The sequence below is a fragment of the Ambystoma mexicanum genome, chromosome 3p (genome assembly GCF_040938575.1).
Source record: "Ambystoma mexicanum isolate Mex_15411 chromosome 3p, UKY_AmexF1_1, whole genome shotgun sequence".
NCBI lineage: Eukaryota > Metazoa > Chordata > Amphibia > Caudata > Ambystomatidae > Ambystoma > Ambystoma mexicanum.
This window is the reverse complement of record NC_090925.1, coordinates 926,494,764-926,518,691: the sequence shown is the minus strand read 5'-3', so window position 1 is coordinate 926,518,691 and position 23,928 is coordinate 926,494,764. Positions and strand designations below refer to the sequence as shown.

Here is a 23,928-nt window from a genome sequence, read left to right as displayed (position 1 = left end):
CGTAGGTGGTATGGCAGCTTTCCTACGGTGGGAATTCCGGCCATAGTGCTGGGTATCTTAATAAAAAAATGTAGCATTCTTTAAGGAATGGCGACGCAGTGGACGCACACGTCCTGAGAACCCAAAGGATTCATGTCTTAAATTCATTTGAGAGGGTAAAATGTAGAATGCTGTTAGTGTGTGTGATATTTTTCACTTGTGATGCTCTCTACCTTAAACAGAACTTATCCTGAGTCCCTCTTACTGATTTGTATCCCTCGTTTGACCTCTTTTTGCTCTGATAATACTTGTATAATGTTATGTATCTGTGTAGAAACTAGCTCGAAAGAAGCTCTCTGCGGGCCACAATTAATACATGGGGGCCTATAATAGCGAAACACGCGCTGGCGCAAGGCACACATAAAAGCGATACCTTGGGAACAAGATATTGCACATATAGTAAAATAAGAACATTTTGTTTTTGTTGTTTGATGACAAGCCTAGCATTGTAACCAAGGAAAGATTGTATTTCCTTGGGCCAGTGACGTCAACTAACACATCATAAATTATTTATTGACGATAATGACAAAGATAAGTTCCCCGGTCTGGAAAAAATGCCAGTAAAAATGCTGTTAATGCCAGCACTTTGTTCAAATTGGTGAAACACTACTTTGCCTGTGGGGGTAGTGATCTACCAGCAGTCCTGACCTCCCGGGAGTTCAGGCCCCTACTGTCAAATACATGCTGGAATCACCAGGTACTGGTAATTCCGGCAATCCCATTCCATGGAGTCCTATTAGACTCCATGGAGTCTGGGAACTTACTGGCTTCTCTGCCGCCCATAATATACCGGTAATACCGCGATATCGGGCGGCGGAAACGGTGAGACAGTTTTGCTGGTATCATGTCGGAATTATTGGCCGCCCGGCAAATCTATAATGAGGGCCATAATGTTGTTTGATTTCGTGTAATAAATATGGACAGTATTTGAATTTTGGATCATTTATAATCATGTAGTACACAGTGGATAATTGTTTAGGTTTAATTATTTGCCTTTTTGACACTTACAGGGACAGTATCTAAACATACCCATTGCAGTTTAAGAGACTGAGGGCCTCATTACACGGACGGCGGTAAGGGTTAAGGGTCACCGTTAATGGTACCGGTGACCGTTAACCCTTACCGCCTTACTACGAGGTCCCTTTGCGGGTTGGAGACTTTAACGCCTGCTTTTTGCGGTGCCGTAATTAGCACCTTCCCCATTCCCATTATGCCCTATGGGGCAAAAATGGGAATGGGGAAGGGCAATGGGGGAAGGGGGAATTACCGCCCCACCAACCTTGGAATAGGGCGGTAATTCCCCTTTCCTCCAAGGCGGTGCCGGTATTTTCCGTGTAATGAGGCCCTGAATTTAATACAAATATATAGTGGATGAAAGGGGATGAAAGGGGAGAGCAACACGGATCATACGAGGTACCTGTAATTTTTAAAACAATAAGTGCACCAAGACAGGACACAAGTCATATGCCGTATGGGACAGAGATAGCGTTCGGCTGAATTTGGGAAATGAAAAGATGCAACAAACTCAGGATGGAAAAAAAAGAAAACATTATAAATATAACTTAAACCATTAATAAACCTAGCAGTGTAATATAGATCTCAAGGAATTAATGAAGTTACAGCATTCAGTTGTTGGAACTATTAATTACTATTAAGGACCGAACCCCATGTGGGTCTCCTCCTGTATATGGAATTGAACGTCGAATAATGTCGAATAATGTCTCTGGCTACACTCCATTTTCACCCATTGATTTTTTGGGGGGATTTTTTCCCAGATATGAAGAATTCAGTCAATCTCTCATGTACACTAGCTGTCCTTATACAAGCTCCTCAGTTAGTAATGAATTCTCTGATAGCCATATGAAGATTGTGCAAGTCTCTTTTTAGCCATTTGTGAGTAAACCTAATATGGATCGTATTTATCTTTTCCCCACGAATAACGTAGATATTTTTAGGGCTAATATTGATAGTTTGACCATTATGGGAAATTAGATTAATACTTATGGGAAGTTCATTGAAAATACGACTCAATGAAATCCATCTGGGATTAATAGGCACAGTGAAAATAGAGTAGGTAAAGGCCCTGCCCTGTTCTATAGGAGGTTTGTGTGCGCATAGGAAAGAACAGAAATGGGAAATTCAAATACCTCTTGGCAGGGGCGTTGCTAGGGGGGGCTAAGGGGGCTATAGCCCCTGATCTTTTGGTTGTAGCCCCGGATAGAATCTCAGGAACTACAGCCAAAAGACTAGCTAGCCCCCGGTCCCAACAGTTCCAACATCAGCTTAGCCCCGGGTCTTTTCCAGACCTAGCAACTCCCCTGCCTCTTGGTATGGGTCAATGGCGTGTAAATGTACATACGCTAGCCAGAAAACTGACTTATGCTCGCTTTTTAGTTTGGACTATTAGATGGTGCTAAAGCGCCACCTATAAACTGAAACTATTGCATTAAAGTACAGTTAGGGAGAAATGGCCTAATAGGAGAGACACAAAGCTTGTAGGTGTTGTTTGGTTATTTACTCACCAATTGACTGCCTCACTACCCATGGTAAACCCTGTGGCCAGTCCCACCCACTTCCTGCCCCTGCCCACCCAAAATACATCCACTTGGGATCTCTTTGAGCTAGCTTTATCAAGCCTTACCAGCAAGCCTTGTCCATGAAGTGCCTGCCAGTGATTTTCAAAGTGGTCTTCTGAGAGTTAATGACTTCATTTAGAAATGTAAACGTGCTACTGGTTGTAATAAAATGTCTTAACCAGGTCTGCCTTCAGCCACTCGATATAAAACCACTGTGCATGTCCTTTACTGAAGTCCTGTTAATAACAAGCATTGGCAAAGCCCGCAGTTTAAGCTTGAGTATGTTTTAGGCATTTGCTGGTCTATGTTATGGGCTATGTTATTGCCCAGGTACTTGCAGGATTTTACAGCTGCTACCATCGGTGGTCGGTTAACACCGCTACAGAGGTGCCTGGTAATTGCCTTTCCCATGCCTACACATAAGCCAACACTGTTGTTGTTGGGGGAAAGATTCTTAAGGACCAGGAAATTGGAAACAGCATAGGAAACAAATGGGGCTAGTTATCAGCACTTTTGCAGCAGAAGTTGGGAAAATCCACATAGAAGTAGAGAATACGCTACTTTTCTGGTTTACTGGAATATTTGAAGTAGTAAGAAGAAAATGAGACCTACAGAAACACCAACTTTTCTAGAATACTTGTATCTTATTTGACCCAGGGACACTTGTTAGCTAGACACCTCTAGTTCTCATGGGTATATATTTCATTTTCTGTTAATGCCCACAGGTCAGAGAAAGGTAGACCTATTGTTGTTTTGTATGAGCAATAAACCCTGACTTGGGCGGGCATTACCTTTACATGACCCAGGGCCATTACCAGACTCGCTAATGCCAACCCACAGAGGTGTTTATTTGTACTGGCACTCTGGCATGCTTTCCAGAGTTAATAGTGTTTTTTTAAGTGGAGAAATCTATGCATAATTAAATGACCTATTTGCTCAATCACTGTTCCTTGTTAAACAGCATTAATAGCCTTGAAAAGGAAAATTCAGTTGGGCTCATTCCAAGTTTGGTGGTATCCCACCGGTAATTCCGGCAGGATACCACCAAGCGGTATTACTGTTTCCACCACCTGATATCCCGGCATTACCAGGATATTGCAAGCAGCGAAAATACCTGTAATTCCCCTCATGGGGGAATTGCTGGTATTTCTGGCAATACTGGTGCCGGAAATACCGGCTGTTTAATGCCGGTGGTGGCCTGAGTTACCTCCAGCTGGCTGGAGGTAACCCGTGTAACCCCGCCAGCAAACTTAGAATGGGGCCGAGTGACTTTTCTTCTCCTTTGCTCACCATCTCTATTTCATGCTACGCTCCCTAACCTTTCTGCCTTGCCCCCTTTCTTCCTGGCATTGTTTCTTTTTGTTACATCTCTTTCTAGTCTCCTTGCCTTCTCCTTTTCCACGTCTCATCTTGCTTCCTTGTCTTGTCTCCATTGTTTTTTTCACTCTACTGTATGGATGACAGGCACCTCTAACCCGGACCCCCATTCCACGGCAGTTTCATGCATCGGGTACCTGACTCATCTGGCCATTGTCCGCCTGTTATTCAGAGCACTAGGCATCATCAGTAGGAATGAAAACAATACCAGTGCCGCCTTTCCGCATGACTGCCGCCTGTCGGAGCACGGAGGGGCACGACAACTCTGCTGTGTACTTTCAAGGCACCCGTCCCACTTAACACTCTGCACATGCTGATGCGCACCCTTTTTATGAGGGTGCAACATGATAATTTAGGCCAAATCCTAGCTGGCGACATAATTGATACAGCCATTACACTAGCCTACCAGAAGCTTCCAGCATTATCCCTATTGAAACACACATGGCGGCAGGAAGCACAGCCGTATGGACTTAAGCGACCCTCCAAGCAATTTTCAACCTTTCCACCACAAAGTGGAAAAGTGACGGGGAAAATAGAGGCGAAATCATCTTTACTCTTCACTTTTTCACAATGTTGGCGGAAAGGTATAGACGCCCGTAGTTAATGATTGCAGGAGGCATTTTCAATGGATTCCTATGGAATCTGCCTGCTTTTACTAGGTGATCATTTCAGGCGGATTCCATTGGAATCCACAGCGTGTTTACCAGCATGAAAATCTGTGCTGGTGGTAAAATGGCTGCATTTGTCAAACCGGGTAGAAAATGGAAGGGGGCATGGTCTGTTCCGCTCCTCAACGCCACCTGACACACTAAGGTGGGTTAATCGTAGAAAGTAGCAAAAACAGTGTTTCCCATCCCTTTTTACTATTTGCATCAGAACGAAAATAACCCTCACTGTTTATATAAATCGATCACAGCTCAATCTCACATGATTGCAAAGAGTAAACATGCCACTGAAAACACCAACTGGGCCCCAGTCCATCAACCTACACTTCGTGGAACAAATCAAGTGAACACTAAAGATTAAGTCTTCCAGCAGCAGCTAGATGAATATTGGTGTACTGGCAGTACAGATACATTCGGGGTCATTTACATGTATAGCCTAAATTGCATGGAGGGATCATTTCCATGTGTTCTGCTGTGCAAGTAAGTCCCCTCTGGGCAATTTTGATACTTGCCATCATTGTATTAAAAACTAAAGATTAAAAGAAGGTTCTATGTCTAAACAAATGCCTGTTGAAGCAGCACCCAAAAAAGACTCCTTTGTATTGGCTGATTTGGAGTGGCCTGCACAATTATGCCAATTTTGGGGGGAGGTTTCAACCCACAGAATCCCACTTGGAGCAGCTTCGCCACCCGTTCCCCCATTTTCTCATTTCCTTTCCATCTTAGGGTTTCACCCCACAACCCTCCCTTATCTGAAAAGAAGCAATGCGGCCCGCACCTCCAGCCACACCCATAGGTCCCACACCGAAGACGTCCCTCTTCCGGGCTGTGCTTAGAAAGAGCCTGTCTGCTCCTGCATGCACTCGTGTGCAAGGTGGGGTGGGGCTCAGCCAGCTTAGGTATCCGGTCTTTTTGTTAGGTATTCAATCTTTTTTGCCCATCATCAATAGATTGCGGGCAAGAAACTCGATACCCAAAATAAAGGCGAACACCGCCCACGCTCCACTTTTCTACTGTGTGATTGGACAAGTGTAAATGCCTCTTGCAATTACAGATTGTGGGAGACATTTACAATGCATTCCTTTGGAATCTGCCTGCTTCTACCAGGTGTAAATAATGTACAGGCTTGTGTACAGGGGCCAAAGTGCAGGTTTTCATTGACACAGTAGGATCACTATATATCCTAAGCCAACATATCCCTCTAGCGGTGGCAAAAGGTGAAGTTACTGCATCAGAAGAACATGCTGGGACAAACATACATCTGGCCTTTTATTATATTGTTAGATATTTCATAAGATTACATTGCTTATCCACATCCTTGAGAACACAAGCTGGCCGAAAACCAAGGGGTATGGCAGACAGCCCCGGAAGAGCAGGCTCTGCTCTCAAACTATGCCTACCAAATGAGTGAAAATCTCATGGACCAGAAAATATGGAGGTAAATGTTTGCCGCCTCTTTTACTGCCACTTTTTCCAGTCTAGGGGATCCAGTAAATGACCATCACTGACCCGACATACCATCATGTACTCAACAAATACCATTCCTTTCCAACAGATACATAGCTTGCCTTGTCGGGCTTGTAGCTCAGTGGAATACTGCTAGACTCCTGCAATCCCTCTGTATCATCCACAGGGCTATCTGGCCCGGGGACCACCCTATCTTCAACACTTCCTGAATAAATAGTCCCCCTCTAGATTCCTGCATTCCTCTGGCACCAACTCCCTGTGTGTGAAGTGGTTTGCAATGGTGTTCAATCACTTTCCTCAGCGGGCTCCCTCCTGTGGAATAAGCCTCCCTCTTCCTCTGTGTCTTGAGCAAGACCTCTTTAAGTTCCGGAAAAGCCTTAAGACCTTTCTATTTACCTCTTCTTTCTCCTCCTCCATTCTCTGCTAATCATACAGTAGCGTGACTGATGTGCAGGGCCCGTATGTATCCTAAGGGCCCTGACACGCCCACATCGCTCATCCCGGCCACTGTCTATTTACTGCACTTACTTGGCTCACCCTCCCCACGGGAGGTTGCACTTACGTTCTTCTCTTCTTAGCACTTCACCCCAAGCACTTTTTCACAACACCAATCCCTTATCCCCCTACCGCCTGCACTTGCACGTTCTGACCACTCACAAGGCATAGTAGGTTTGTCTCCCCTCTCTGTTAGCCTCACTATTTGTTTTTACTATCAATTCAATTATTTATCTTTGATGTCATTCATTGTCTACCTCCCCTGTCCCAACACTGTCGCCCTGTGGGCGCTTTGAAACAGTTTTGCTAATTGTATAGGCGCCTAACAAATGACCAAGAAATAAACTAAATAAATAAATAAATACAACGATCTGTGTTTGCTGTAAGGGTCATAAGTCTGGATTGCGGGAAGTCTACTCAGCAGTTCCTCCTTCTCCTGTTGATTAAATGAACAACACTGGGCTGCATAACGACAAACATGTCTTATCTGTCTCTAGGGAGCAAATGCCCCATGTGTGCAAATCAGTACTATGCAAATACACGGGCGGGGTTCTCAGCAGACTCAATCCCTTAATCCAACAGGGGGGGGGGGCGGAGGAATTTACCCCTAAAAAAATCCAGAGGAAACGTGTAGTAGTGCCAAATTAACCTCAAACTGGAAACAAAAAGAAAGACTCCTTTCTCCAATGTTTGTAAATAGTTATGTGGGACAACAGACTTATTTGTAAAACATCAATAAATTGAAGTGTCCCTTAAAGCCGAAACTTGATAATTTGGGATTTGGTTACTTAAACCCGACATGGAACTGGTGTTGGGCCCCGAAGCATCCTGTGGGATCTTCTACTTAATTTTAATAAAATTCTGAGGCGTGTAGAGTTATTTACAATTTAGTAGTTGCAGAAGAATATCATGTTATCTGGCACTCACCGCGCGTGCGAATTGACAGTGAAGAGTCCTTGGAAGCGTATAGTATGAAAATGTGCAAAAATAATGAACGTTTCTGACACCTTTCGTTCGAAAGTTTGGAAATGAAATGCCAGCGAGAGATGCACCATTCCCCGTTGATGAGGGGAAATGCTGATTTTTAATGAGAAATGGCAAAGCCGCTTTTTTGCAGTTATTCACAAATATGAATATCTTTTGCACAATGCACATTTAATGTTTTATAGAAAAACAAAAGAGTATTTTCTATAGGGATGCTGTGTACACAGCAATTTATTTTGCAATGATTATAATAATACGATTTCTCATAAGCTAAAATAGATATTACTTTGTAATAAAATGAGATGTGACGATGGTGCGGGGCATGGAAGATATGATATGATATTTATAACACGCTTAATACCCAGAGGTTTCTAAGCACGGACCCAGGTTTCAAACCTGTGTTGCTCCGTGTCGTCTTGCTTCCAAGGTGAGCGCGTTACCCCTGATCTATCCTTCCGAGGCACCTTCAAATTTTCCCACTAAGGGAGATCAGGCCCAAGTGATGCATTGTGGGACGAGGTAGTCTCCCTGAGGGGGGCCAGGGTGGGGGGGCTGCCTCTCCAAGGGTTCTGTAACAGCAGATTGTACACCTGCCATTGCCCTTTCGTCCGGCTTCCTTGTCACAGTCCTTACTTCACCGAGGAGTGGCCTCTCCTGACAGGCCTTCCAAATCACCCTTTCCCACATCAGCATGGATAATCCTGAGGACTGATATAATCCTTCCCGCAAGTTTATGTACGTTTGCTATTTTGCTTTAATCCTCCTACAAGTTCCGTACTCCGACTTGGTGGTCCTCAAGTCATCCGGAGAACTGGCTAGGGTGGGAGGCAATAAAGGGCTGCGATGAGGAAGATCCGGACTCGGAGTAATGAAGATAACCAGTAAGTAATTGGGCAATTAGTGCGTTGGGAGAGCAAAGGCCGCAATAAGGAATAATGGTGCGCTCTGCCCGTTTCCCCGGTGCTTGTTATTCCGTTTTCTTATATTCTGTGGACAGGGTTCAATGGTGCTGAGAGTTCACCCGAGGGTTACAGCTCTCTCCTTTCAACTCATTTGAAAAGCTCTGCTGTGAGGTGTGGCAGGGATTGCCCTGCCCAACGCGACGCCCCATCAATGATTTGATTTGAAACAAGTTTAGAGCAGAGGAGTAACCCGATTTCTAGTTTGTGGGGGAGTTGAGGGCAACAAAGCCATCTTTGCATTGGCATAATAGCAAGTACAGGACCTTTGGCGGGTGTCGAACACGGGGATCGACATTATGTTTTTTGATGCAGGACTGCATGCAAATACAGAGCTGCTGGTAGCCAAGGATGCCGCTGGCATAGCATGCCGTGGTGCACTGCAGCAACAAGGAAAATGGCAGGGTCGCCCCAGTGCGTCACTGTTACACTCGCGACGAAACTGACGTGAAAGCGACGCAGTGAAGAGCTGCCTCGTTTCGCTGATGAGCTAGTTTTGCTGACCCATTAAAATCTAGGCGCGAGCGTGGGGAAAGCAAATAGAAAAATAAGTAAAATGGGAGGAAGAGAAAAAAAAATAAGTTAGAACAAAAAATACACAATCTCACACATTTCTCCTACTAAACAATAAACATACTTGTGTTCGGGAAGCAGGGGCTGCAAATTAGATGACCCCGATTTTTAGATTTGGCTATTAGTGCAAAGGTGACACCCTTAACCTGAAACTATTGCATTGTAGTCCAGCCAGGAGATAGATGGCATGAGAGGAGGGAGCGAGGAGGGACACACAACTTGTGGGCGTTTGGGTATTTACACACCCATTGACTGCTAACAGAGATTCTAATAACTATGGCCATTCCCACCAAGCACCTGCCCCTCTCCTCCTAAGATCTTTGAGGTACTTATATCAAACAGTAACATCAAGCGTTGGCATGCCAGTGGTAGTTATAAGCAGTTTGATAAGATTTAATGGCTTAATTGCAGTTGTAAATACGCTCCTGGTGTAATAATAATGTCTTTAGCAAATGTGCCTTCGACCACTTGATTTATGCCTGTTCCTTGCTCTGAAGTCCTGTTAAAAACAAGCATTAACAAAGCTAGCAATAGCAATGCCTGGCAAATTGCCTATGTTATGCCGAGGTAATCACACCATTTTCCAGTTGCTGCAATCTTATGGCCAGGTCATGCCCTTATATGACAGTGCCGTCAAATGCCTATCCAATACCTACACATAACCCACAACTGTTGGCTTGGCCAATGCCTGGTTTCACTTTACAACAGGAAGACTGACAGGAGACATGGCCTTCTTTGTTTCACTGGGTTTCCTGTCATAAGGGTTCTGTTTGTCAGCGTAAATAGAGCTTGATGCAAAGTCAGCAGTATCCGTCCCATAACGCTAAACAAAATCTAACAACACACGTGCTCCATTTGTTAACCTCCTTTGCTCAACCCGCCCCCTCTCCCCACCCTCCCGCAAAACCAGGAATCAAAGTTGTGGAGTTTTAGGGAGAAAGGGAGAAATAATTGCGATTGGTTCATACAAAATGGGAGAGTGTGCCCTCCTGCTTCTAATTGTGCCCTCCTGCTTCCAAGTTGTTAACTGGTGTCAGCTAAGGAATGGCAGAGCCCTCTGCCCAGCCGAGCACTGGCCACTACTGCTTCCAAGTAGGTCCATGTCATGTCTGACACTGTCAGCCAGTCTTAAGCTAGAGAACATTGGGTTATGCGACTGCTGCTGTGCTTATGGGCCCACAAGTGCAGGAAAAGAAAGTTGGGTAAAAACCCAGTATTGGCTTAAGGAGTCACATATAACATGACTTGGCAACATTTCCAGTTACTTATGCCCAGCTTTCATACTGTAATCTTGCGTTATTGTTTTGAAACTAGCATCCCTGAACTGAGGCAGGCTATGCCATTTCCCATGACGACAGGAGGTGCTGAGTATATGGTCAAATCAGCCAGCTACCTCGTTGAGAAACTCAGCAACTCCAGTGGACAGCGCACCACCAAAAAGGAAAAGACCAGAAAACAAGCCTTCTCTGCCTATGCCCCAAGACTATGGAACCTTCCCGCCTTCAGCATCAGACTCGCCCCCACGCTCTCACAATTCAGAAAAAAATTCAAGACCCACCTCTTCAAGGAGAATCTCCTCCTCAACATCTAGGCCATCACGTTGCCCTCCCCCCATGCCACATGACTCGCTAGACGCATCCACCCCTCTCCTTCCCGCCAACCTGTACAGCTGTACCTCTCTGTATCCTACCCCCAGTTGTATATCTGTTCTGTTGTTACCTCTGTAAAGTGTGCTGTTGTGTATCTGTGCTGTAATATACCCCTGTAAAGCACTCCGCTGCTTCTCGAAGCTAGGCCCGCACTCAATAAATAGCATAATAACACAAATCTGCACCGGTCCAGGTTAAGTGCCAGCTTATATCAATTTTTCTGGTGCCGGGCAATTGCGCAGCAGTGCTGGACAATTGCGCAATGTCATTTGCAGAGACCTTCTGGTGCAAAATATCATGTTTATTTGGATTCCTCGTCAGTCGATGCAAATGTCATCGTTGTTGCACTAGTTGGTTAGTCCAAATATCATTACAAAATGCAGCTGTGGCACTCGCCCAGCACTTCTGCAAAAGTTTCCAAAACCACTCAACTTTGGACAAGGAGTTTAGCCCTTCAGCACCCTTACTAACACCATCCTCTCACCTGGCCCCTCTTGCACTTGCAACTCCACCTACGTTTGTGCCACTCTGTATCCTAACCCAGTCCCTCGACTGTGTGCAGCACTATATTGCTACGTAGCTATTTTTGCGATACATGAATCCCATACATACACGCATACATATGCATGCAATCTAGCCCCAGGAATGGAACTCTAGCTGTGTGTACTTATAGTCATGTAAGGCATCTGGTTAAATGATAATCACACAGTCTATGGCTAGTGCTGGCATCCTCCCATCATCTAAAAGTTAAACTGAGTTTTAGGTTCCAACTTCCCAATGTACTTTGTTGGGCTAAAGGGATTTTATAAGGTCGGCGGGGCGGCAATGAAACAATGCATATATGATTGCCATCTTTAGTACTCAAAATGAGGCCTGCCCCAAAAGGAACAATTCAGATGTATTATATGCCTGGTTTTGTGCGAGATGTCGTCACACATGTTTGCAGATGGAGACCAGTAAGGGGGATCAGGCTGTGCTCTAAATAGGGACTGTGTACATGCATCCAGTGCCATCCTGGTGGGGCATGCCCTTTAATGGGACAGGGTGCTAAAAGACAAAATAAATACTAGTGGACATCACCCGGGCAGAAAATAGGATAACCTTTATTTATTAATTTTCGTATTTGTATAGCGCACTAAACCTTCAGGCATCGAGGCGCTGGTTACACTTTTCAAATCCTCAATGCCGCCACCGCTCTCTCCATAAATACCTTCCTACTCGAGCTCTTCGCTCCTCGACCTCCTACTCCCTCAGGGTCAGACACTTCTCCAAGGAACGAGTTGGGGGTAGATCTCTTTCTTCAGCTGGGGCCTCCCTCTGGAACAGCCTCCCTGCCTCTCTGAAACTTGAGGAGAACCATCTCCAGTTCCGGAAGCACCTCAAGACCTTCCTCTTTGCTTCTGCCTTCTCTCTTCCTCTTCCCTGCTGATCTCCTGTCTGATACTGCACTGGCCACCTGGTTACCTTCTGATTTCGGGCCAGGTCTCTGCCTGCCCAGTTGCACACCGCACTGCCTCCTTGCAACGCTTGTGCTTGGGTCTGTATCTGTAACCCTACAGTCCCCTACCTGCACTTACTGGACACCCGCTGTCTGCAATTACCCTACAGCTGCCACCTTCTGGCCGCATTTCTTGTTATTGTTTGATCCCATGCACAGCAATGCCCTCCTCCCCTCCTCTGGCACTTCTCCCCTTCACTCTCCCCTGCACTTGCGCGATCTCAATTTCACTTGGCTTAGTGAGATCGTTGTCTCTGTCCTCCCTTTGTTCCCCTTCCCTTGCCTCATCCCGCCTTGAAACACTTGTGTATAGGCGCATTATAATTGCCATATCATATCAGATCAAATAGACAATTACAGAAAAGATAGATTATGGTACACAAAAGGTAATCTCAGTTAAGTGGTAAATAGCTAGGTCTTGAGGTGTTTCCTGAAGGCCTGGTATGAATGTCCCAATCTAAGGTGGGGAAGGAGGGCGTTCCATTTCTTGGAAGCGGAGACTGGGAAGCTGGCGCCTCCAGCTCTGATGCTCATGAACCTCGGGTTGGTCAACAAGTTAGTATATGCTGAGCGAGTGGGTCTTGGCATTTGCGTGTTTGAAAATGTTGCAGAACGGTACGTAGGAGCTGAGTTGGAAAGACACGAGTGCGTGATGGTTCTAGTTCATTTGGTCGAATATAAATGGTCGACAGGACATATGTTCAAATGTTTTATTTTTTGTTTTTTCACTTTTTTTCTTTTGGGGGGTGCTCCCCCTAACCCCCTTTTTTTTGCTAAAATCCCCCTTTTTTCCCTAAACGAAAACCTAAAAAAAATATATATAAATAAAAAAAAATTCGACCATTTGACCTGTCGACCAAATTGTGTCGACCATTTGTCTGTCGACCATTTGACTAGACACTGTGCGTGATGGCTAGTGACTTGAAGATAATGCGTTCCTTGATAGGTAGCCATTATCTCTAGCACATGTGCTGCTGATGGCCTTAGACTGCATGTCACTGGACCCCGGGGCACATTCTGAAGATATACACATGGACCAAAGTAACAGCACTGCGTTGCAAAGCTAAGACCTGGAGGGCCATAAGCCCTGTGTCGCAGTGGGCCTCACTAACAGGGGACCATGCCAAAACTCTCCACAACAAGGAGAAATGATCCATGGGATTTACGAGTTTCGGTCCTCCATTGCCAAATGCAATGGGCAAATGATGAGGTGCGCTTAAGGAATGTGGCAGCATCAGGAAGGAGACTTAAGTCAGAATTGTATAGCTCGCAAGGGGCCTGCAGTTATGCGGTTACCTTCTTACAGTCCTGCATTTTTTGGTCCACAACAGACTGCATGCAACAGCTTTTACGATTATGGGCCGGCACGTAAAATGATGCAAAAATACAAAAAAGGTAGCAGGCTCTCATCTCTAGAAAGCACATGACATGATAATCTGTTCTGTGTTTTTTTTCCCACTTTGAGAGTCTGCAGTCATCGCTTTTACCTCACTGTACTTTTCACAAAGGAGGAATAGCCATTTGCATATCAGTCTTTATCCTACCCACAAGGGCAGACCAGCACCATAATGCCAGGCAAACCTCCTTTGAACAACAATACCAACCAACAGCAACCTCAGGCCTGTGTTTCATCCTTGTTTGGCCTTTTCGTGAGGTGGAGCTGTGCCCCTCTGAGCACAGTGAGCAAGGGTTCCTTCAGGTAACTTACGGTGACCAACCCCAAGTTCCTTGCAAAAATACAAAAAAGGTAGCAGGCACCCCTCATTAGAAAGAACATGGCATGATAACCTGTTCTGTGGGTTTTTTCCCCACTTTTTGCTCACTCTACTTTTCACAAAGGAGGAATAACTATTTGCATATCAGTATTTGTCGTGCCCAGAAAGATGGAATTTGCTTTGAAAGCTAATATAAAACTATCAATCAGCCCAAGCTTGTTTGTTGTACTTAACATTGTATTCTACCATAATGAACGGTAACAAGGCCCATTGTCACGCCATCACCACTTATTTAATTTATCAAACCCCTGTCTCGGCTGACTTGCCTGCTAGTGACCTGCACTTAACCTCTTCTGACGGTCACAAAACGTCTCGTGCCATTTTAATTACTCCTGGTCCCACAGGGGCTTTCCACTGTGACTTTCCAAAGACTGGCTGGATAGCTCCGGGGTAAAGTGCTCGTTTCTGTGGCAAAGCATTTCATCCTTCCGTTGTCACTAAATTGAGTACCTTCACATTATTTAATACATAACAAAGCAGCTATTGTTGTCGTAGTTAGAAGCGAAAGAAATCTGGCATTAAGTTTTACATATATTGAAAATATGGTGTGTGCGATCTGTTCTTTACCACACAGGGCACATGTTCAATAAACAACACATTTTCAACTACGCGCGCATAAACATAGCAAACACGAAAGCGCGTGTGTATGTGTGCATTTCCTGAGCATTGGGGGCAACATTTAGAACCACTTTTTAGTTGTGACCATACCTTTTTGGCTTTGCTTATAAGCGACCTCAGTAAATCCTTGATGCTGTTGGAGCGGTCTCTCTGGAAATGCACCGTCACTTCAGTGGCGGTGTGCCTTGTGGTGGGCGAGATTTCGGGCCAGCCCAGCTCCAGCATGGGGGCATCGATGTCAGACATGAGCGGGAAGTAAGTGCCAGAGGTCTGTTCGGAGAGACAGTCTTCCTCCTGGAACTCCACGGAGGGGGCGGCATGCAGGGGCCTCATGTTGTTGATATCAGCATGGTCGCGGACATACTCGATGTCCAGGCTGGAGAGGAAGGGCAGCTCCTTCTCGTCGGCCAGCGCCCTGAGGTAGGCCTCCTCACCGTGCTCGAGCAGAGCGTCGGCGGCCATCCTGGCGGACTCGTTGTGGCTGAGGGTCAGCGGGGAGCCCTGCCTCCAGGGGCTCTTCAGCTCCTCGACGCGGCTCCGCAGCTGCCCCGGTGCCCTTTGGACCCTCCTCGAGGCATCCGTGTGGTACATGACAACCGGTTTTGCTTTAAGGTCACTGAAAAATAGCGCGCGTCCTCACACAGCTCTGAAAACGGTCTGCTTTGGGAAACCCGTATCTGAAGGAGTGCACGCAGTTTAGGAAAGTCCAGAGGCACTCCAGAAAGGCGAGCCCCAGTAGTGTGTGGAGACGCTTGTGTTGATGTACGTCCTCAGTGTCGCCCGACCAGCTCAGAGTCCAGCCGAGTCTGCTGTGTTTGTGCACATGGCTGCGACGCCACACCCTTGCCGGTACCTGTTGGTTGGGTTTCTGTCAGATCAGCGGAGACTTGCTGGTGTTGAAACTTGACTTGACAGGAATTCAAACGCTTGCAGGTAACCACGCCACGATAACACCACTCCGCCGCACGCTGACAGGATCTCTGGCTTCAAGCGGCCCCGTGCTCCCCTTTCTCGCGCCTGTGAAACTTGGATATTTTTGCTCTCGCTTCCTTATTGACCTGCGTGTGTGTTGTACAGTGAAAGGAAATCAACGGCATTCCGGGCTTTGTTTTGTGACATTAGGTTATTCATAGCTCTCCTCCGTTTTCACTCCTGGTTCCAAAGGCTGTGGGAGTGGGACTGACACTACCTCCCGTTTAATGATTCGCATACTTTTAATTCACATTTTTGGTCATAGTAAATAATTACGCATAACCATTAAATTGGTCTTAACTACAGCAACTTCTGCTCCTTTTGGTGGCCTCTTCCTATACGTTTCTGGAAGTGAAGGGGGTTAGTGGAAGGAGGGGTAGGTGAAAAATTTGACCTGTATTGTATTGTTTATTTATATAGCGCCTATACACAGGCAAGTGTTTCAGTGGGTGTTTCAATGAGTTGTTGATGGGCGTAGACCAGATAATTCCTGGGTGTCGGCATGTTTCTAGTGTGTTCCAGGGTGACTCTTGAAGTATCTGCGTATACAAAGGGGAGAACCCAGGTGTTGGTAACCTGCTAGATTGACTACCAGTGAAGGTATAACAGGAGAGGCACTGGTCTGAAAGATGTGGGATGTGTCGTGTTCACCACACAACAATGCATACATGCCAACCCTCCCGATTTAGGCGGGAGACCACCGATTTTTCATTGAAAAATATTGCTCCCACCTGAAATAACTGTAGCCCCAATGCATTCCTATGGGGAAAAATGTACGTCTCCCGATTTCCATGTGGAAATCTCCCTCCCGGGTGCCTCTGAATGTTGGAATGTATGACAATGACACAATAAGACTCTGGGCCTCATTACAAGTTTGGTGCTAATTTGATGGTAAAGCTGCCGAATTACCGCCAAACTCAATTACCTTTACTGCCAGTTGGGTCTGTGGTTTTACCAGGGGATTACAAGTGGTGGCAGATTGGTACAATTCCCCATTTTTGTGTCCTTAAAACGCTTTGGGATTTTGGAGGAATTAACGCAGGTGGTATTTCAGTCATAATAAGGCCGATTTTTGGCTGTAAGGTGGAAGCTGGAGGTAAATCTTCCACAATAATGCCAAACTTGCAGCACAGCGGTGCGGTAATGCAACAGTTAAGTGCTGGTAACAGAATTACCACCACTTTTACCCATACCAACATACTTGTAATGAGGTCCTCTGAGACACTGGGAGGTAATATTATTACATTACCTTTATTGCCTACGAAGCAGAGCTGCAATCATTGCTCCCAGGATAGATTGAGCAGGAACTGCCTTTTTTCATCCCCCCTTGCTCCACCTATTGCCTGTCTGCATGCACATGATGGTGACAGAGGAGTGTCAGTGTCGTGAACCCTATTCTCACGAAAGGTGAGCATTAACAGTTTCCCATTAGAGGGAGACTTTCCTCGCGAGAGCGCAGCCTGCAGATGATAAGATACGGCTAGAACAGGGGTTCAGGTGAAAAGGCAGGATGGCACACGAACAAGCTGCAAGAAAACAAAACAACAATGAGCATATGTGCTTCCAGTTTACACTGCCGTTTCACTCCACCATCACCTATACCCGTGTCCTACCTGGATAACGTGAGTGAAGGCCAGGTAGTTTACATTTGAAAACACCTCCTACTAGTTGTGGGGTTTAATCACAGCCCAAACAAATATAACTAAAAGGCCCACTGGGAAGATGACCTGCTAGCCTTCAAAAACGTCCACACTGAAAATGGGCCTAGTAATGCAGACTGTGCGTGTTTCTGCAAGTAAAACAAGGAAGAGTTGTGATAAAATAGAAATGCCACGTGAATGGCCAAGAACTGGAAATCAAAAGGCCTATCTTTCATTACAAAGGGAAAGGTCAACTGAAAAAGCAGCCTTTAATTCACATTTGCAAGTGAAAATCAAAGACCCTTCTACATGAACAGCAGGGTTTCAAATACTGAAACTAAAATGGCCTTGCATGTGCATTTTGCAGTTTTAAATCAAGGTATGAAAAAAATGTCCCTCTGTTAAAATAAATATATCAGGGAAAAGACTGCCTCATCACGAGTTTGGCGGTAACCCTTAAATACGGCGGTACCGCTATTACTGCCACATTTAACGGTCCACCTGAGTTGGGGGAAAATCCGTGGCAATTCTGCTGATTTCAGCGCTATTACCGCCGGCGCTATTACCGCCAGCGGTAAAAGCGCCACACATTCCCCATTGCACCCAATGGGGAATGGGAAATTCCCGAATGGGCCCAATGGGGACTAACCGTTCTGCCAAACCTGTGAACCGGCGCTAATAGCACCAGGGGTTAGGTTAGCGCCCAACTCGTGATGAGGCCCTTAGTGTGTTTTGGCGAAATGTAATGTATTCAAATGTATAATATGGGGGATTCCAAAATGGCAGCCAGTGGACAAGGTCCTTGGCCCGCTGTTGGCTAATTGGGCAAGCCTGCTTATCTGGAAGGGTGGAAGCTGCGGAGGGCCTGCAATAGTGATTGCCCCCTTCCCCAACATGCATGAGAAGTCCCTGCTGGATTGGAGAAACTGGGCATGGCAGACATGGGGGCCCGATGATGTAGACGGGCACCAGAGGAGAGAGAGGCGAGCTGGGAGGTGGAACAAAGAGTAAGGATGTGTTCTCGACATTGGATGCAGCTTGACAGAGACAAATAGAACTTTTGAAGTGCTGCTGAGAAAGCGGATATATGACTTCTGGTAAGGCAACTGGTCAGTGAGCAGAACGAATATATTAGGAGCAGAGACAATAAATCACTGGGGCAGCCCCAGACTGATGTTACAACGCCAAATAGCAGCTGGTGGAGGAGGGGCGAGATAAGGGTCATGCAGCATCTTTGACAATTGGTAAGAGACTTGGTAACTGCAGGCAAATCCGAAAACATACCAAGCCAATACGAATAATTTTTCAACAGTGGGAGATAGTGCAGAGAGTGTGCGACCCAGAGGAAATACATAAAGATGATATAAATTGGGGGATCCCCACAGCAAGACATTTGGGGCCACCTTCAGTAAAGACATTGGTGTCGCAGAAAGTCAGGAGGAGGAGAATATTCCAGGCATACCGGGAGAATTGAGAGTCTACTGAGCATATAACTGAGCATATAACACAGGTGGGCAAAACTATAAGAAATTGAGAAGGGAGGAAATGGCCTACATTTTGGGGCGGAGGACGCCCCTAGGCTAAGAGAGACTGGCAAACTCAACATTGTATATAAGTGGAGCGACACCTCCCAGATGCCAAAACCTAAAGAAAAGGGCACCCTGGCCAAAAGAAGAGAACCCCAAGGGGAGCAGGAAGGTTAATTGGAGCGGTGTTGGAAACAGAGTGGTGAGGCAAAGATAGGGGCCAAGAAGAAAGAAGTAGTCGAAGAGAAAGGTGATATCCTGGACAGTAGGGAAAGGGCTTTCAGTAAGGAAGACCTACAAAAATATCTTAGTGAAATGGAAGGAAGAATTACAAACAATTTTCAACAACAGTTCACTTCATTAGGAGAAGATCTAAGAAGCTCCTTGATGGAAGTTAAAGGGGAAGTGAAAGAGCTGAGTGAAAGAGTGGATATTACCAAGCAGGGCCTGGCGTTGATGTCAGATGAGGTGCGGCAGAATAGTGAACTATTAGACCAACTGGCTGGAGTCTCACATAACCTAGAGTTACAGGCAGAGGACTTAGAGAACCGCTGTTACGCTCACCTGATATCCCTGGGGGCGTCTGGATTGCTCTGAGATCTGGAACCCTGGATGCGCAGATGCCCGGTGCTGAATAATGAATCTGCAATTACAGAAGGGAGGATTTGTGATAACTGTCTCTAATGGGTGAAACTCCCACCTCCCACCTCCCTCTGACCGATTCCCTTCCCACTGTGTTCTTTTCTCACCTTAGTTATTTGTAGGATGAGCTATCCGTCTTGCGTTTCTTGTGCAGGGGCTCTTGACGTTTGTTGGTGAGCTGCCCAAGTTGCTTTACTGGTGCAGTATGCCTTTCTTGGTCCCAGGCCTGCTGTGACCCCGAATCTGCTGGTAGGCAGGTAGGTTTGTTAATTGTAAGTCTTTGTTCTGTTTATGGTGTGAATTTGTTAATGTCTTTATCTCCTTCTTTTCAGGTGCGAAGGTCTTGATGCTGGCGTGCCGGATGGAGAGGCACATTTTCTAGGTAAGAGAAAGCGCGAAGGACAGCGCCTTTATTGTCTTTTAAAGCTAATCTGTGTTTTCTTCTTCTTCTCCTCACAGGCCGATGTGGTGCTGCGAGTGGATGAGAGCGCGATGAAAAACAGGCCCCCGGAATCTGTTAAGGTAAGTACAGCGCTGTGCGGTTGTTTAATATTGAAAGGGAACCTGAATATGTCTCTTTTCCTTTGCAAATGTTGCTGTGGTGTTCTGGATGGAAGTGTGGCATAGCACAATGGAATTCAGGTAAAACTGATGGAATTCGATGTTTTGGAAGCGCGCGTTCTAATATTGTTTTTCCCTTTCTCGTTATTGCAGGTCGCGATGTTCGAGCAGCAGCTGTGGTAACGGTTCACCGGAAGTCCTTAAGCTAGTACTCACAGATGAGTGATGTTTCTTCTTCTCTCGGTTTCCACAGATTGCAGCCCAGTTGAGATGCTGAGTGCTGGATGGTGTTTTCTCAGGTAAAACAGAATAATCTTGTTCTTGTTCTTGCAGGACTACAGGAAGATGCTGAAGACCAGGAGCTGGACACAGTGAGCGCCACGCTGCTGGTTGCAGAGTAACACGAAGCGTGTTCTGCAGTCAGGGTGTGGTTTATATAGCCCAGGTAAAGTAGTACCAGGGAAAGTAGTTCCAGGCCTGCCACACCCAAAACACTAGACCGCATGGCTTGGTTCTTAGAACTAGACTGTGTGGGTGTTTCCATGTTGGATTTAAAGGCCCATGTATATAAATGGGACCTAGTTTGAACAACCCTTTCTTCCTACATATGAGCCTGGTGCCAAAGGTGCTAGGACTGGCTCCAGGAACCCTTTTGCAGTGGTTTTAATGCCCTCAGGGTTCTGGTGGGAGCCTGCTTGTGGTACAACTTGTGCCCCCTCACAGTGTTCATGACAACCGCTCAAGGAGGTCCAACATCAGGGTGAAAGGCTTTAAGCGAGTCAATACTGGACACAGATTTAAAGGGTACGATTCAGCAATGTTTTGCAAACTTACTAACGGATGTATCGCTGGAAGACATTGGAATTGACTGAATCCATAGAGTGGGCCCTAGGAGGAGAGAACCAGGTGATAGACCTAGAGATGTTCTGGTTGCTGTAAACTCATACAGATTAAAAGAGAACATTTTGGGGGTCCCTTAAGTAACCCGTACATGTTTGACAGTAACCCTTAAATGCGGTGGTAACACTATTACTGCCACATTTAAGGGTCTGCCAAATCACAGGCTTGGCAGGATTTACCCCCAGCTCTGAGCTGGAGGGAAATCCGCAGCGATTTTGATGATTTTCAGTGCTATTACCATGCACTAATAGCACCGGTGGTAGTAGCGCCAAAAATTCGCCATTGGGCCCAATGGAAATGGGGAATTCCCAAATGGGCCTAATGGGGAATGGGTACTTACCGTTCCGCCAAACCCGTGATCTGGCACTATTAGCACTGGGGGGGGGGGGGTTCGGTGGTAATGCTAATAGCCACAGCGGTAATACTGCTGGGGATACCGCCCAACTTGTGATCAGGCAAATTGTGTGCAGCAAGAACGGATGGGAATATTACAGTCAATGGGACACAAGTTCAGCTGTAACAGGATTTGGCGTTGGTAACATTGCAGAAGCGAAGAGATATGGGACAGGTTACACACGCTCTGATCTCAAAACAGATTCCATATATATTGATGTTTCCATTCGGGTTGCTTTTTACTCTGGAAGGGTCACAACATCGTATAACATCATGTGCCGAAGGTCTGGCACTGCTGAATTTGGAGGAAGAAGAAGGACATGGAGAGAGACAATTGAGGTCCTCCTCCCAACGTGGAATGCGATAATGCGATTGGTCAATGGTGCAAAGGAAGAGGAGAGGTAGAGGGGCGATACCAATAGGTCAGCAGGGGTGAGGGCAAGGGGGTAGCGCCGAAGGGGTAGTGAAGGGAGTCTCCTAGGAGTGAAAGGTGGCATGTAAACTGAAAGGGTAATGGATAGACAAAAGCGGGCTGGATTTTTAGTTTGCCAGGAGGGCAGAGATGGTGGATGATGTCTTGGAATCTAAGGGAGGTGGTAGGATGCTTCCCAGAGGAGGTGACCTCAGGTATTTTTCTGGGCCCAATCCTTGGGGATGGTCCCCGAGGGTGACATAGGATCTTCGTTCTGGTACTGAGAGGGTGTGTTGGGGGGATTTGTGGAGGGGTGGGGGGACAGAGGAAGTGAGGAAATGGCAACAATTAAAGCCAGGGAACAATCCAAACAAGACAGTGATTAGCTTAATTATGTTATGCATTCAAGGTTGTATCTTATAGAAAAGGTGGATGTCATTATGCTGCACAAGACATATTAAGAAGGCAGAGAAACTTGGTGTAAAGATGCCATTTTTCTCACAAATCCATCAATCTAATGCAGTGGGGAAGACCTCAGGGGTTATGATAGTATTCAGAGAAACACTCAGAGTTTTGGTAGTGCGGTCCTTGGTGGATATAGAGGGGAGATATCGTTTTCTATCAGTCCAGTTGGAATATAAACAAATCACCTTGGCAACGGTGTACGCGCCTAACACAGGACACGTTGGGTTCTTACGGGAGGTGATAGCCAGGTTGGAGGGCTTTGCAACAGGGGACTTCATATTCACGGGTGATTTTAATTTGGCGTGGGACCCTACGGTAGATAGAAGTGGGGGCGCTCGGAAGGGTACAGTGCCCCCCTACACGGGCGTTAAAGGAAAGTTTTGGAAAATTAACATTGCAAGATGTTTGGCGAACTAAAGAGAGGCGATGAAAGTAGGTACACGTGCTTCTCGCATATATACCAATACCTGCCCAGAATCGATTATGCGCTGGTAACATCTAGTTTAATGGGGGAGGTTAGGGAAATAGATTTTGGGTCCATTTCACTGTCGGATTATGCCACTCTAATAGTGATGTTTATGGAGTTGGGGTCACGTATAGGGTTGTAGACGTGGATGTTTCCAGCTGAATTATTGAATGATGAAGTAGTGATAGAAGTGATAAGGGACAAGATAGAAGGGTATTTTTCTGTTAATAGTAATGAAATGGTCTCGCTTGAAGGGACCTGGGATGCCTTTAAGGCAGTAATGCAGGGAGGACATATTGCATTACGCGCTAATCGAGAGAAGCAGAGGGCGAAAATGGAAGAGGATCTGGAAGTTGAATTGCGAGATACCCAACAGGCTATAGTGAAACACAGGACGAGGCAGAGACGTTTTTATAGGAGGGCAAAAGGGGCACTTGCCCAGGTCCCCCTCCTTGGAGGAGGGCCCCACAAGGCTGCCTGCTCTAACGAAGTAGTAAGATTCCATTGTTCAACAGACTTAAATATTTTATGGCATGCTGCTGAGGTACTTAGCCCATTGCCTATATGTTTTGACAAGTACTTTCTGCCTTGATCAATTCAACATGTAATGCCTTCTGTGTTCACTGTGGTATACATAGCTTGTGTGTTCCTAACGGCACAACTCTGTGGCATTCTTTCCTTCCTGTGGGAATTATGTTTATCATGTGCAATGGCTAAAGTTGAAATGCATATTGATAAATTGAATGCCACAATCGTTTAGAAGTTAGCTCAGTGTGTCAAGCACTCTTTACAAAGATATGTGTTCATATGCAAGATTAGAATAGCACATTCCAGCAAATCTGTCCGAGCCTTTCCTATGTTTGAAGTTTATAAACCTACCTGCATATGTACTTTTGGCTTTATAGCACAACAGGTGATATTATCAGCATTGTACCTGCACCAGATAGGGGTTGCTCTAAAAACGAACATATCATCTGTATGGTGAAGGTCTAGAAATTGGTTTGTTAAGATGGGGTGTTGTAAAACCTAGGCAATCACCTCCAACGATGAGCATAAACTATTAGTCCAAGAGGTGAATAAGTATCCAAATTCAAGACTGTAGAACAAAAGCATTCATGCTTGTATCCTGGCTTTGTCAGCAGACAATACAGTGATCCTGGTCAAATCATCTAATATCTTTAACATTACTGTGCTGTTTTATGTGAGGTGTACCTTCTTGCATGCTGTGGCATTGTTTAGCCCATTACTTGATCTTTATTCTTATGTAGGCCATTTG

The 23,928-nt window shown here is 45.8% G+C and overlaps 1 protein-coding gene across 1 annotated transcript in view; it reads right to left on the bottom strand.

Annotated features, from left to right (window-relative positions):
• Positions 1 to 15,681, bottom strand: part of FAM83C (family with sequence similarity 83 member C) — a 196,360-nt gene extending 180,679 nt beyond the window's left edge. Inside the window, exon 1 of the mRNA XM_069652214.1 lies at positions 14,766 to 15,681. Coding sequence (XP_069508315.1) covers positions 14,766 to 15,266 — 501 coding nt within the window. The 5' untranslated portion in view covers positions 15,267 to 15,681. The remainder of the gene's footprint in view (positions 1 to 14,765) is intronic.
• Positions 15,682 to 23,928: the final 8,247 nt, after the last annotated feature.